This window comes from Monopterus albus, unplaced genomic scaffold, assembly GCF_001952655.1.
Source record: "Monopterus albus unplaced genomic scaffold, M_albus_1.0 scaffold13.1, whole genome shotgun sequence".
NCBI classification, from domain to species: domain Eukaryota; kingdom Metazoa; phylum Chordata; class Actinopteri; order Synbranchiformes; family Synbranchidae; genus Monopterus; species Monopterus albus.
The window spans coordinates 152,479-167,202 of record NW_018127893.1 but is presented as its reverse complement, the minus strand read 5'-3'; the positions used below and the strand labels follow the sequence as shown (position 1 = coordinate 167,202).

Below are 14,724 nucleotides of genomic sequence, written 5' to 3'. Positions count from 1 at the left end.
CGCGGCCTTGGGGCCTCCCCCCCCCCCTGCCGGTCCCCGAAGCGGCGGCTGATGACGGACACCGTAAAGCAGGAAAAAGTCGCCGCAGAGGACTTTTCGCGGCCAGAGCATGGACCCGAACCTTGTCTCAGTACTGTCCCGCTCGCCTCAGTTCAGGATCTGAGTCCTGGGTCCGAGGTCCGTGTCTCCCTGGACCACGTCATCGATGACGCGCTGGTGGTGTCTTTCCGGCTGGGGGAGAAGGTGTTCTCCGGGGTCCTGATGGACGTTTCCAAAAGGTAACAACAACAATAAACGTTATTTGTAGAGCACCTTTCTGAAACGGGGTCGCAGCTTCACAGTACGAACAGTGAGGACGTGTCCAACAGCAACAACGTAGGACAAACTACACACACGGCTTAAAGGAAAATAAACTTTAAAAGCAGGTTTTGATTGATTGATTGATTGTATTATAAATACGTGACTAGATAGCAGCTCAGATTTTACCCACTAGATACTACAGCAGCAGTGGATGATTATTATGGCTTTTCACTTAGGGTCAGTTTGAAACCAGTACTCAAAGTACTCTAATCCTTTAATGCCGTGACAGTAGTACTACCACAGTGTAGAAATAGTCTACAACAAGGTAAAGTGCTGCTTAATTTTACTTAAGTACTAAAGTATCAGCATCAAAATATACTTATTCTATGGACCCTTAATGTATCCGAAATAAAGTTTTGATTGATTGATACTTGAAGTAGCCAAAGTACCAGTAGTGGATCTGTAGAACAACCCGAGTCACTTTAATGTGTCTGATACTAGTGTATTATGATGACCGGTGCGTTATTGTGTTCACCTGAAATCTACTTCTAGTCAGTGCAGCCTCTCTACGTAATAACCAAACACGGTTACACGTCGTAGCAGAGTTCTTCCGATGTACAGCCTATATATCGTGTTATATGTCTGACTTGTTTTTAATAGTTTCCAGCTCATAATGTTACTTTGAGCAACTATAGTGTTACGTTAAATTCATGCTAACCAGCTAGCGACATTGAGACAGCAAAACAGTGCACGTTTATAAGTTTTATTGATTTAAGAATAGTCTATTTCAGAATTGTTTAATTTCAGAATACTCTGATTTACCTAATCCACTGTGGCATAATGATGGACAAACCAAGGCTTTCTGAAGCACTCTCAGTATTAAGTAATTGTGTTAAATGGTTCAGTTTCGAAGCATGACAGTAAAAATGGCGCCATCTGCTGACCGATCCATGCTGCTGCATTTATAAGGGTAGAATAAATCGGAGACAGTATAGAAACACTCATAATATAAGCGATCTTAATGCTTTTATTATTGGCATTTTGTTCAATAAAGCTAGTTTTATGAAAATGGATCACTTTTAAACATATCCTACAACTCTGCTTTTAAATACTGAGAAGTACACGCAGTATTCAAAACACAAACGCTGATAAAAATGCAACCTAACAAGGCCTGGTTTTGGGTGGTCACGTGATTTTTCTCATGGTGAAGTGGGGCACTGAAATATCATGCCGTGATACTTCTGCTTTGAAAAGTCGATACAGTGTCGAGGTATCACTGGCGTGTTATGTCACTATTTAACACGTCTGAACTGTTACTGGTTTTACCCTCTGTACAGCACTGTGTAAGTTCTGTGTTAGAAGGGTGTTCTACAAATAAACTTGATTTAATATTTTAGAATGATCAGCAGAAGCTGTGACAAGAATGTTTGTTTTTCTTCTGTCAAACACGTCTACAGTCATTCACTAAATGGTTTCTCACTGAAGCCCAGTACAAAAATATTAAAAGCAAAACTACACTACAGTCTGAACATGTGACTTTTCCCAGTGATCATCATTAATAACCAGGGGTGGAAGTAGTACTCGGATTGTTTACTTAAGTGAAAATAGCAATACTACAGTTTAAAAATACTCAGTTACAAGTAAAAAAAAAAAAAAAAAAAAAACTGCATTCAAAATATTACTTGCGTACAAACTTATTAACATCAAATATATTCAAAGTACCAACAGTAAAAGTACTCATTATGCAAATTGGCACAGTATACACTGTTTTACATCATGTAATTCGATTGCGACTGATGTATTATTGTGTATGTCACATTTAATGTTGCAGATGGTGAAGGTGTAGCTAATGCTAACTACCTAGTATGCTAGAATTCAAGTTACTGCTGGGTAGCTTGTGAATTTTACATCAAGGATCAATAAATCTTATGATTGTAGACCATTTTGTTTTATTAACCTAATTCTGAAAAGAAACTAAATTCAGTGAAGTCGGAAGTATGAATCAGTGGAAAATGAAAATACTCAAGTACGGACACCTCAAAATCGTACTTAAGTATATGTAATTAATTACTTTCCATCTCTGTTAATTCACTTTAAAGCATCCAGAGAGTCCTCACTAATCCATTAAGGGATTCATCTGTGGTGTGTTTGTCTAGAATTTAGATGCACTTTTTCATTTAACAACAGAGCAGAGAAAGGAAAAACCTAATATCATCCTGATTACCAGTTTCCTCCCAGCGCTGGGACCAGTTTAATGCCCAGTCCAGACCACCTCTACCCCATCAGACACAAAAAGACAGTATACAGCAGAGTCTTGTCCCGGGTCAGGTACCTGTGGATACCCAAAGAGTGACTTGCAAAAATGGTAATGGGTAAAAACAAACAAAAAAAAAAAACTATATATAAAATTCCCCACTCGCCCCCCACTTTGGGGCGGTCTTGTATTCCTTCCTTCAATCCTTCAAGCTCGGGTCTCTCTCTCCACACACACACACACACACACACACACATTTTATATTGACTTACATTAATTTCCTGAAGTGTTCCCCTAACCTTAAACCACCTAACCGAATCCAGCATAATTTTATCAAGTACATTTTGTGTGGAGGCCTATGGCACAACCTTTGACCCCTCACCTCACGTCCAGTTAGTAGGACATCACGCAGACCTTAACATAGCCTTGGCATCAGTGGATCAAACTGGACAGCCTATAAGCAAAAATAGCTAGTGGTGATTACAGAGTTGTGGACAGCCAGAAGCTAGGCATTTCACTATGGGAACAGCTGCAGTAGTCCAGGTGCTGCGTCAGTCCACAGATACCTTTTCAAGAACACAACTCTCAAGCACTAAAGTAAGTGACTGTAGCCTCAGGTCTCTTTTAATAATGGGTCAGGTTTTGGGTCTTATGTTTACAGTCAGGTCAACAATAATATTTACATATGTTTATCTCAAACTGTTGATGCACATGCTCTTATTGTGACATTTTGAAGTGTCACTTGCAGGCATCCTGTGTCAAAATGAAAACTCACTGTGCAGTTCCTTATTTAAAAGGTTTCCTTTAATATTCAGCAGCTGCCATACCACAGTTTATTTATCTGGTGTGTAATGTTTATAATGTCAAAATGAATTTAGACTGACGTGCACATCCGTTGTGGAGTCATGTGGGCGTGAACGAGGCGCTATGACTAAAAATGTCTCTGCACACTTGCCCCATTGGCGAAATTATATCTTAAAGTTTCAGATGAGTGAGATAAATTTGACCTCTAGTCGTTAAGTAAATGAGGGGACGTTTACGATGTTACTGTGTAAATGTTTTGCTGTTAAAAAACAAAACAAAAAAGGACATCATAGAAGAAACAGTCAGTTCTTCTGTCGGGTAACGTCTCAGCGTCTACAGAGCGTTGTCTCCAACTAGTAAAACGCTACATAATCAAATAAAAGACTAAATAAATCAATATAAAAAAAACATGTTTTAAACCAGACTACAGCTAATCAGGAGAGAGGATTTAATGCCCGACACATTAGAGATGTCCTGACTGAGCGGTTTAATATTGAATTATCTGCTGATGTCAGGTCTATTTTATGATTAGTGACAAATGCTGATCAAATCTGTATCAATACGTTTAAAAATCACTTGTTAATACTAAATCTGACACCTGAAGTCTTGATGATCAGTGAAGGTGACTGCTCAGATGGAGCAACTGATCTGACCTGACTGACTAATAAACCTGATCAGTGCATGGCTTATTTAAGACAACATCTCATTCTGTTTGGGAAACACTGACAGAAGGTGTTTGGCAGAGTACAGACACAAACAGACACTGAGTTAAGGTTAACTAGTCGACGCCTCGGTCCAGTTTTAGTCTGATCCCAGATTGGCCTGTGTGTTTGAGTCTAAGGTTCTCATCCTGTGTGTGTTTCCAGGTTTGGACCGTACGGTATTCCCATCACGGTGTTTCCCAGACGAGATGATCGGACCCGACCTCAGGTGTCTCTGCAGTCACAGCCGGTTAGCAGTGACGATTCATCCAGTAAACAGGAAGAGGTCAACCCCACTCCTCTTTCTCATCCCTGGACCTCCAAACCACCACCGCTGTTTCAGGAGGGGGCACCATACCCCCCTCCTTTGTTCATCAGGGACACCTACAACCAGGCCTTACCTCAGCCGCCACCACGCAAGATCAAACGGCCAAAAAGGCGCTATCGCTGTGAGGAGCCAACCTCCATCATGAACGCCATCAAGCTCCGGCCCCGCCAGGTGCTCTGTGACAAGTGTAAAGGTGTAGTGGTGTCAGGAGGGCACAGGGAGGCACGGCGGGGCCCAGTGGATCTGAGGGGCGAGGAGGCAACTCGGCGGCGGAGACCGGCTGAGGGACCAATCTCTTCTGAGGTCAAACGATTGAGGAGCGACGACAAGGGTGGAAGAACTGCTGCCGATAGACGGCCATCATCAGCGATACGTGTATCATCATCTTCATCATCTTCCTCCCGGCGTGTCCTGAGGGGCGTGGCTTCATCTTCATCCTCATCCTCATCCAGCCGCATGCATCTGAAGCTGAACTCTAAGAAGGTTCTGGCTCAAAGCTCTGCCAGCGATCGCTCCAAAGCACGGCAGGTTCTCAAAAAGCTGGCAAGGACCTCGCAGCCGCCGCCACACTCTCGCCCCAAAGACCAGAACCAGGGTCAGACCCAAAACCAGGACCACACCAAGGCTGTGACCCGAGCTGCTGCCTTGCAGAACCACAACCAGAAGGTCCACTTCACCCGCCGCCTGCAGCACCTGAGTGGCGCTGGTATCAGCCCGATCTCACCCACACCGCTGCCGCCCAGAATGCGCCTCAAACCCCAAAGGTATCGTACTGATGATAGTCAGACGCCCTGCTCCTCCTCCTCCCCACCCAAACCAAGCACTCGCTCATCACCTCCCAAACCATGTCAAAGCCCTGCCCCTACACTGGATCTCACCCTGCCCTCTCCCTCAGGCGTAGCTCTTCCCCCAACGTCCCCTTCCTCGTCTTCAGTTGGTTTTGCCATGGAAATGGAGTTTGCCCACCCCTCTGAGGAGGGGGGGGCGGAGCAGGGAGGGGGAGGAGGCATGGAGCAAGTAGTGCAACATCCTCCTCCCTCCTCCTCCTCCTCCTCCTCCTCAGAGTGCAGCTCCACAGAGACTTTTGAACTCCCCCTTCCTGGGGACCCGCCCTCCTCCTCTTTTGCTGCTTCTCCTCCCACCTCCTCCTCCTCCTTAGAACCTTGTTGCCCCCTCTCCTCCTCCCCAACTACCACCCTCAGAGCTGACAGTGAGGAGATGCAGGCCGGTGGCGAGGAGGATGGAGGTGAACTGAAGAGGCGTCATAAGTCTTCCATGTCGTCCTCCTCCTCCTCTTCATCGTCGTCCTCCGTCTTCTCCAAGTCGGTGTCCAAGTGTTCGCTCCCCGACGGTCGGACCGTGTGCGTTGGCGACATTGTCTGGGCCAAGATCTATGGCTTCCCCTGGTGGCCGGCACGTGTGCTTGGCATCACGGTGTCTCGGCGTGGCGACACAGGGCTGGCGGTACGGCAGGAGGCGCGAGTCTCCTGGTTCGGCTCTCCGACCACCTCCTTTCTGCCACTTACCCAACTGTCGCCCTTTCTGGAAACCTTCCAGTCTCGCTTCGACAGGAAGAGGAAGGGGCCGTATCGCCGTGCCATCGCCGAGGCTGCTAGTGCTGCCAAACAACTGACACCGGAAGTCCGGGCGTTGCTTACACAATTTGAGACATAGCATTTCCTACTGCTAACACATCCTCACCCCTCCACCACTGCCCCACCCCTCCACACAGACTCTCTGGGATGTAGAGGCGCTTGTCTCCCCGACCCCTGCCCCAGACTGATAGCCGCCTGTCTCTCAGAGACTGATGCAGGCATACGGACGATGTTTGTTTCCTTTTCTCTTCTTCCTGGTTGACAGGAGGAGGCGGAGCTTCTGGGTTACCTACCAGTGTTCAGGAGAGCAGGGGTGGGACTTAAGTGTTCTTCCCCTCTCCTCAGAGTGTCAGGTGTCCGTCAGCGGCAGCGTTTCCACTCGCCGTCACGCCATCTTTGGTTTGTCAGAGGGGAGTCTTAGAAACTGGAAAAAATAAGTTCAGCTGAATGATTGGCTGACAGACCAAGCTACATCATGATTATGTCGCTCATTTGCATCAATAATCATAAATCAACAAACAATCAGTCATGTAAAAACAAAACACTAATTAAGATCCAAATGCTGGTAGTGCTAACAGTTGTACTGGATACACACAGTTGATTGATCAAAATGTCAGACACTTGTTTTTCTCATTTCTGATTCAGAGATTGTTCTCATAAAAATTATAATGCTACGATGTGAAAACCTCAACTGGTTCGGTCTGACATTTTTGTCATTCTGGTGGCGGGATGTAAAACGCTGACATGCCGACGTGTCACTTCCTGTTTGGGTTTCTCGAGTTCTGCTGAGGAGATTCAGACTGAAAACTTTTATTTTCTTTTTGAAGAAGCTTTGTCTCTGTTCTTTAAAAGTCCCAACAGACAAAAAGATAAAACTGTGAAACTGTTGTTCAAACTGAGGCTGGAGGTCCCAGGTGAGGTCTAGAGGTGAGTTAGATTGGTAGGACTGTTTTTTGTTTTGTCAGGTGATCTGGCCCTTTAAACTGTTTGATAGAAATATATTAGGCATACAACAGCTGTGATAACACCTCTTCTCTGAGGTCCCAGTTTCCTCATTTTCATTGTTTAGAAATAATTCTGCTGCTGTCTCACTGTTATTTTTAGACTTAATTTGAAACTCTGATGTTTTATGGGGACGTTGTTGCTGACGTCTCACTCGTTCTGTGTTTGAGACCCGAACCTCAGTTTGCCAACAGACAGACGGACAGGTAGGCCGCACTGACTAGACAGGACAGCTGCTCTGCTCTCTCTGATGATGAAGGTGGATTTTCCCTCTCTGCTGTTTGTAGTTTCAACTGTCACTCTTTTTACCGTCTGTTTGCAGATCAGAGATTCTGAACTAAAAGCTGTTTGGAAAAAATAACGGAAACTCGGGCAAAAAAAAAAAAAAACGAAAGGAGAATCCGCCTGAGAGTTGACATGTGTACATGTTTTTTTTTTCTGATGTTTTAAATCTATTAATAAACTGTCAAAACTTCTCTTTGAATCATCGTCATCATTTGAACGTTTCTTTTTGGTGGTTTCACTGTAGGAATCACACCAGTGCCTCGCTCAGCGGCACGCTGGTAGCAGGCCTCATGCTCAGATTTTCTCACCTGCAAACAGATGTTTGGTAAACGCGTCTCCAGAGCTGTTTTACCGAAAATATCAGCAACAACAAAATAAAATGGCATGTTTCCGAGTTATTAACTTAAGACCTGTTTAGAACTCTACTAAGTTTTTTTTTAATGATTTTTGACTCAAATCATATTCAATACAACAGAAACTAATAAACAGAAAAGGCTTGTTGGGTTTCATGTGACCTGTTGCTGATTTTAAGTAAAAACACCTCTGACAACCAGAGTGGGAAAATACCAGCAGGTACTGACTAATTCTTTATATATATAGAAAATTATGAACAGGTATTAGTTGATACTGTTTATTAGGTGTGTTGACATGCTGACAGTTTCACTGTTTTTGTTGATGTGCTCATGTGAAATCTAGAAATAATTTAATAATTGGGAACAGTGACAAAGGCCATGTGACAGAAATGAGTTTTACAGTAAAAAGAGAAGATTTATGTTTTCATGCCAAGGTGAACACATGTAAGATACAAAGGGCTATGTAGAGCACATTTCATGCAAAGACAGTTCAGAGTGATTAATATTAATATAAAAAACTATCCAAAAAAAAGCTTAAATTCAAATACATTTTAAAGGAAATTAAATGTTAAAAACGGACAAAGATTGGGCAGAGGAGGCTGAAGATTTCAGGGCCGTGTTACAGAAACCTGCTGTCTTTAGTCTTAATACTGGAAGAGCACAACAAATAACAGCATTATAGAAACAAGTCCTAATTAGCTTTTAGAGTCCTAGCCAATCTCAGATTAAGAACCCGTAAACACCCAAACAACTTTACCTAGCAAATGATGCTGTTTTTCTGATATCTTGCCAACCTATTTTGCAACCAATTAGATATACTCATTGAAGGGGCGAAAAAAAAAAAAAAAACTTCAAGACCGATTAATTTTAGCAAAGCTAACACTAGCTACTAAGGAGCCTTTTGTCATCAAACTGCTACACGTCATCAGGGTCTGCCATAGGCCTCTCACTGAACAAGTTCCACTCGTGTACAAGCAGTAATACAGCAGCTACAGGCTATGGATTACACACATTATCACTGTGTGGTGGAGTGACAGTTAGGACCGCTGCTCAATGTCATCCTAAAGTTAGGAGAGTCTGCAGAAGATTTCGTCTTAAGATGTGAACTGTTTATCAGGTCGGTGGTGCACCGAGCCACACTCATCACGGGTTCAGTGTTTGTTTCCACTGCAGTGTACCCGCTTTCGAGGTGCATTCTGGGAGCTAAACTTCAGACATTAGAGCAGTCACTGGTGATTGGTTAAATGTTGGCGTCCTCACACCTCAAGCGTTAGCATTACAAGCACTGTGTGTAAACACACAATTGACTGCATGTGAGGGGGGAGCAGTCCCTCCCTCCTCTAAACAGAGACCGACAGAGAAAATACAGTGGAAAAACAAAGCAGGACGGTTTGGCGTCAACCCTGGAGGCTACGCTCGGTAATGGTTAAGGGAAGTACAGGGTGTACCACTCACTAGATTCCCAGAGTGAAAATGCAGCACAGGCTAAGTTTATATGTTAGTGCCTAAGTTGTTTTATTTATTTATAAGTTCAACATGAAAACATGAATGTCCTCATTTCAGTATCAGCTGCGTGTATGAACAGCTGAAGCAACTGATCAATTAAACCAAGTGACAGAAAATGATTAGCCAACTGTTCTGATCATAATATCAATAATCTGTATTTCATTCAAATGTTCATTTGTTCCAGTGTCACTTTTCTGAGAATCAGCTGATAGGGATGTAATGATACCAAACACTCACGGTACCATATTGCCATGGTAAAAAGTCCAGGATACAATATTTATCATGATATTGGAAAAAAAAAACAGGTGAAACTCTGCCCCTACTAAATTATCAAACTCTGGGTTGTTTTTTTTTTAAATAATGTATACAAGAGATAATGCAGCAGTCAGTTTGGTGGCCATGCTGACCAGTGGTCAGGTTCTCAGTAATGAACCTGTTGAAGTGGGTATACCCACGACCACCGGGGGCAATAGTGAGCAACCTGCTGCTTGGCACACACAAGCGACAGCCTCCTGGGCTGAGAAAAAAAGCCAATGCCGAAGTGCCACAATCTGCAGTTCCTCAAACGGCCACTAGAGGCTCCAAAAGGGAGTCAGTCCCCGTAGACTCCCGTGTTAAAATGCCCAACTTTACAGCAGAAATAAACATTTGGTTCAAGGTTCAAGGATTTCATTGTCAATTCACCATATGTGTAGGACATACAGAAAATCGAAATACCGTTTCTCCCTCACCCTGGGCCAAAAATGTGTTTTGGTCTCTATGGCTAATTTCCCGTTCTATAACAACTGTAGGGGGATGACATTTTTTTTAAAATCACTATTTAAATTATATTGAAATTAAAAGTTATGCATTAAGGGCGTGGCTGCTTTGAGTGACATGGTCCCGCCATAGGTGGCCGCTAGCTGTCTAATGAGGTCCACTCAGGCTCCGCCTCTTTGCCCATTTTTAGATTAGACATAGCAGGCAGAATGAACTACCAATATGACGACGGCCAGTGTTGAGCCTCAAAACTGTTCTACAGAAAACCAACTGGTGACATCACGGTGGATTTGTCCAACCTTTATATAGTCAGTGGGTGCAAAATGAGAAAACGCCAAACTAGGACAAGCCACCTAAAGGTGAGATTGTACTTACTGGAGGTGTTTTTCAAAATAGAAGACTACGTCCGCTTCAAATTCTGCGACCTGAACACAGTTATACTAGCGAAATAACCTTATGTAATATCCCAGTAAATACCGTTGCAGTCCCAACATTAGACTTCTTTTAATTGCAATATTACAAATACTACATCGCTATCAGCTGATTTTCTTTATTTACTCGGAAAATTTAATAGTTATTCCAAAATTTTGCCATTTTCTGTCTTAGATCTGTTGATTAATCAAGAAAATAATTAATCTGCACATTTACTAATAATTACTCAAAGTGATAGTGTGACGATTCGACCACTAAACAGGAAAAGCCGAAAGTGACTATGAACCCAAAGTGATAGTGATCAGATCAATCCCTAAAGTGTCGATACAGCCAATATCTTGTTTTAAGTACTGATAGTCGCAACAATACAAAAAAAAAAAAAAATCTCGGTCTCTGCGCTGTGGGACATATTTGGCAAAGACAAAAAAAAAACAAAAACTAATATTTGACCAATATTTTAATTAATAAAACTGCATGTGATTCATTAACAGAAAATAATTATAAATGACTATTTGGAGGAAACAAAAAGCGAGTGATTATTTACAAATAAATCTAAGTATCATGTGTGTGATAAAGTCGTGTGGAGTGACTCACCAACACTTAATTCTGCCAATTAATCAATAGGAATAATCATTAATTGTAGATCAGGTCAAAGGTCATAAAAATACAGGACACGGAAATAACCAAATATTTTGTAAATAAGTGAACAGTGATCATTAACAGCTGCTTCATAAAGACATGGCAAACTCATCATGGTTCTTAGCTGCCTGAAGCCCCGACCCCCACATAAACAAACAACAGTAAACAACAACAATGATAAATAGTCATCATAATTATCTGACCTCCTCGATGACTCCCATCTCTGTATGATAAGGTTATAATTATCTGACCTCCTCAATGACTCCCATCTCTGTATGATGAGGTCATAATTATCTGACCTCATCACTGACTCCTGTCTCTGTATGATGACATCAGTAACACCTCTCTCTCTCTCTCCCTCTCTCTTTCTGCAGTACCACTCTAAAGAGCTGCTGACACAGAATTCTGCACGGTGATTGGTTGATGGGATGTGGGCGGAGTCTGAGCGCCTTGAAGATCAATCACATGGACAAATAATATTTAAGTGAAGAGTTTATATTTATAAGGAGAAGGAAACTTATTGATCTTATCAAACATTTCCATGGATACCAGGATCAAATCAGTGCGTTCCCCAATCAGCAGTTATACCATTAATAAGCAATCACTAATCAAATAGCTCAAAGATGAACCTTTTAGTTTATTTAGTTCACCTGCAGGTGAGCTCTGGTCTCCATGGAAACAGAGGCGTCCCTGAACACACTGTTCCTCCTGAGAAAACCACAGGCCTTGATCCCCTGGACACACCTATCAGGTACAGTCTGAAAGTTTTAATTCAGAGTGAGACATCAGTGCAGAGATAGGTCAGTATGTTAGCCTAGCCCGGCACAAAGACTGGAACAGGTGGTTTACTGATTACTGATCAGGTGTAGAAACAGAAATGTCCTCCAGCTTATGGGAGGAGACACCTGGACAGGTGAGTTCTGGCCCCACCTCTCAGTGGGCATGGTTAACAGCACTTTTAGGATGTAAACTTAGCATTACATGCTTTGACTGACCCCAGGTCTGTTTGTGAAACTAAATCTGATCCCAGATCAGCTGATACACAAGGTCAGGTACCACGGATCCTGATTGGTCAAGAGTTTCCCTTCCTCTTCCCTCCTGTTTTTAAGACAGTAACTTTATATAAACATCTGTTCTCAGATGACAGAATACGTAAAGTGTTTAGTTTCACAACTTACATTATATTTACTGTCTGTGCAGATTCTCAGTCATCCAGGTCATAGTAAGCTGAAAAAAATGGATGAGAGGTGAAACGTCTTCGACCTAGAAATCTAGTCTAGTTGATTTTTTGTAAGTTTTTTTTTCAGATTATATTTAGCGAGAAAGCCGACACGTTGGGTACTTTATGTGGAGAATACAAATGTCAGAGCAGCCCTAACCCTTTGCTCAAGTCTGAAACCTGTTTTTATCAGCATCAAATCTCAATTTCAAGTTCACTGTGTTCGATTCAAATCATTCATCTTCCCCAGACTTCATTTTTAAAAAGCTTAAAAGACTTTGACTCCTCATGGTTTCCAAAGTCCTGATTCAGGATCCACCAAACTGAGACCTGGACTCAAATTAAACATGGTAGACAATCAATAAATCAATTATAATCTGCTTCCTTACTTTTACTAACAGACATGACGATATCATCCTGCTGTTTCTGGGTCCCCTAGAGTGGATGGACGAGTTTTTAACCTTTCTCTTTCTACACCTGAGAACCAAGAAACAGATGCCGAGTCTGTACTGGTCCAAACTGGTCTGGACTGGTTTCTGAAGGTTTTATTGCCTCTGGTGATACAATGATGCAAATATGTGATAAACAGAAAGTTGTTGTTGTTGAAATATTATGTAAAACTTGCAGATGATAAATGCAATAAAATGCTGCATGTGTGACAGTTTGTGATGGTCTATAAAAAAAAAATCATACTTCTACACACACAAAAAAAAGATGGATTCAAATTTATGAGTTAAGCCTCATCAGCAGGTCTAGTTTTACACTGAGAGCAAATCTTTCTTTTTACAGTAAAATTAGGAAACAGATCAATGATCAACTAGCCAGCACTCAGAGAGTGCAGACCTCCGCCAAAGGCCACCCAATGTCCTCATGGTGTAAAAGCAATGTTTTCATGATAGTGTGACCCTCATAATATGACTGTTTGCCCATGAAAACCTACTGCTGGCATTTGGAAGGATGGCGATATCGCTAGTTGTATGAAAGTTATTCAAGAAAAGCAATAGACCTGACAAACATCCACTAGTTGGCTTAGCGTGAGTGGACCTCAGGCAAAGCAGTGAAGACTTCACCTTTCTGCAAATTTGTGTTGTGCCTGTTCAACAGCTGTTTGATGAGTTACACATGTGGTCTCCGTTAGGCCATGTTCAGACTGAGTTTCAAAGGTGTGAAAACACACAGCCAGCAAAATAATGCAACCAGATGCAGCAAAAAATTAGGATCTGGTTCAACTTTCACTGCACCGGACAGGCGACATCATTCAGCAAAGACACTGCATTTACCAATCACATGCAGGGGGATGATCAAGACGTGGATGCACACCAGAGGGAGACTTTTACCTTGGTAGCATGAGCATTCACTGCTATTCACTGTCGAATCTGGGTCATAGTTAACACACCATAATGACACGCTTTGTATTTTGTTAGTACTGGATGTTTTGAATCTCAGTCTACCACACTGGTGGTAGCACTTGGTGCTAAGGTAAAGCAGGCGACGTTAGTAGCACAGCTAACCTAAACACAACGGAAACGTGAATGAAACCACCCATGTAGACCCATCACAACGTGGTTGTATTGTATGCCCACTATGGTTGACAGGCCTCCCTGGTAGGTTAGTGGTTAAGGCGCAGCGATCTGGCCGCAGCGCCCCGGGTTCGATTCCAGGTTGCGTCAGGAAGGGCATCCGGCGTAAAACACGTGCCAAATGTCAACATGCGAGTCGTCAGTGTGACGATTCGCTGTGGCGACCCCTAAAAAAACGGGGAAAGCCGAAAATGACTTTCTTTCTTAGTTGCGTGACTGGTCGTCCCATGATGGAGTGACCCTTCCCGTCCTCTGCTCAGCTGTGAGCTTGTGTGTTAAAGAAGCGCAGCCCTCTAAAATCGAGACCACAAGCGGCACAGACATGAGTGTGTGATGCCAACATTCACCTGACTTTTCAGGGGGCTTTAATTTTAAAATCTATGTCAGAAATCCATTATATTTTCTTGGTCACATTCTGAGGTGGGGTACTGACATGTGAAATGGTCCTGTCAAAACACAAAACTTAATCTTAATACCAATTTGAATTTAACATTAAGATAGCCTTATTATTAAAATTGATTTAATATATGTTATGCATTTATGTTTTATTTACTACTGACAGACACACTAAGACCGAATGAAAGTGAACTCGCGTTCTTTTATTATGAAATCATTTCCACTTTACCTAATGTGTAGTAAGTATATAGACACGCAAACCATTAAAGCGGATGGCTTGGCTTGGTTTTTCGAAGTGGACGTTGGCCCCACATTTTAACCCCTGCACAAGCAGTGAAACTTTCCGAGCTGCTTTGTTATCGGTGTAGGACGTAGTGATGGGCAGATGAAGCTTCATGAAGCAATGAAGCCTTTCATCCAATTGGTTCACTCCAGCGCAAAGCTTCTTGAAGCTTCATTTGCTCTAGTAGAACATCAACTGGACGCAACAATATCAGTTGGCATGAATTGGAAGTGTGTGGCATTTTGCAGAAAGCCTGTGAATAAAACTGTCAGCAAAATAAAGAAGTAT

General features: G+C 42.6%; 1 protein-coding gene across 1 annotated transcript; it reads left to right on the top strand.

Moving 5' to 3' along the window:
- Nucleotides 1-6: 6 nt before the first annotated feature.
- pwwp2a (PWWP domain containing 2A) lies at nt 7-7,459 on the top strand. The gene is made up of 2 exons (XM_020590862.1): nt 7-278; nt 4,225-7,459. The coding sequence occupies exons 1-2, from the start codon at nt 52-54 to the stop codon at nt 6,059-6,061; spliced, it is 2,064 nt and encodes a 687-aa protein (XP_020446518.1). The 5' UTR covers nt 7-51; the 3' UTR covers nt 6,062-7,459.
- Nucleotides 7,460-14,724: the final 7,265 nt, after the last annotated feature.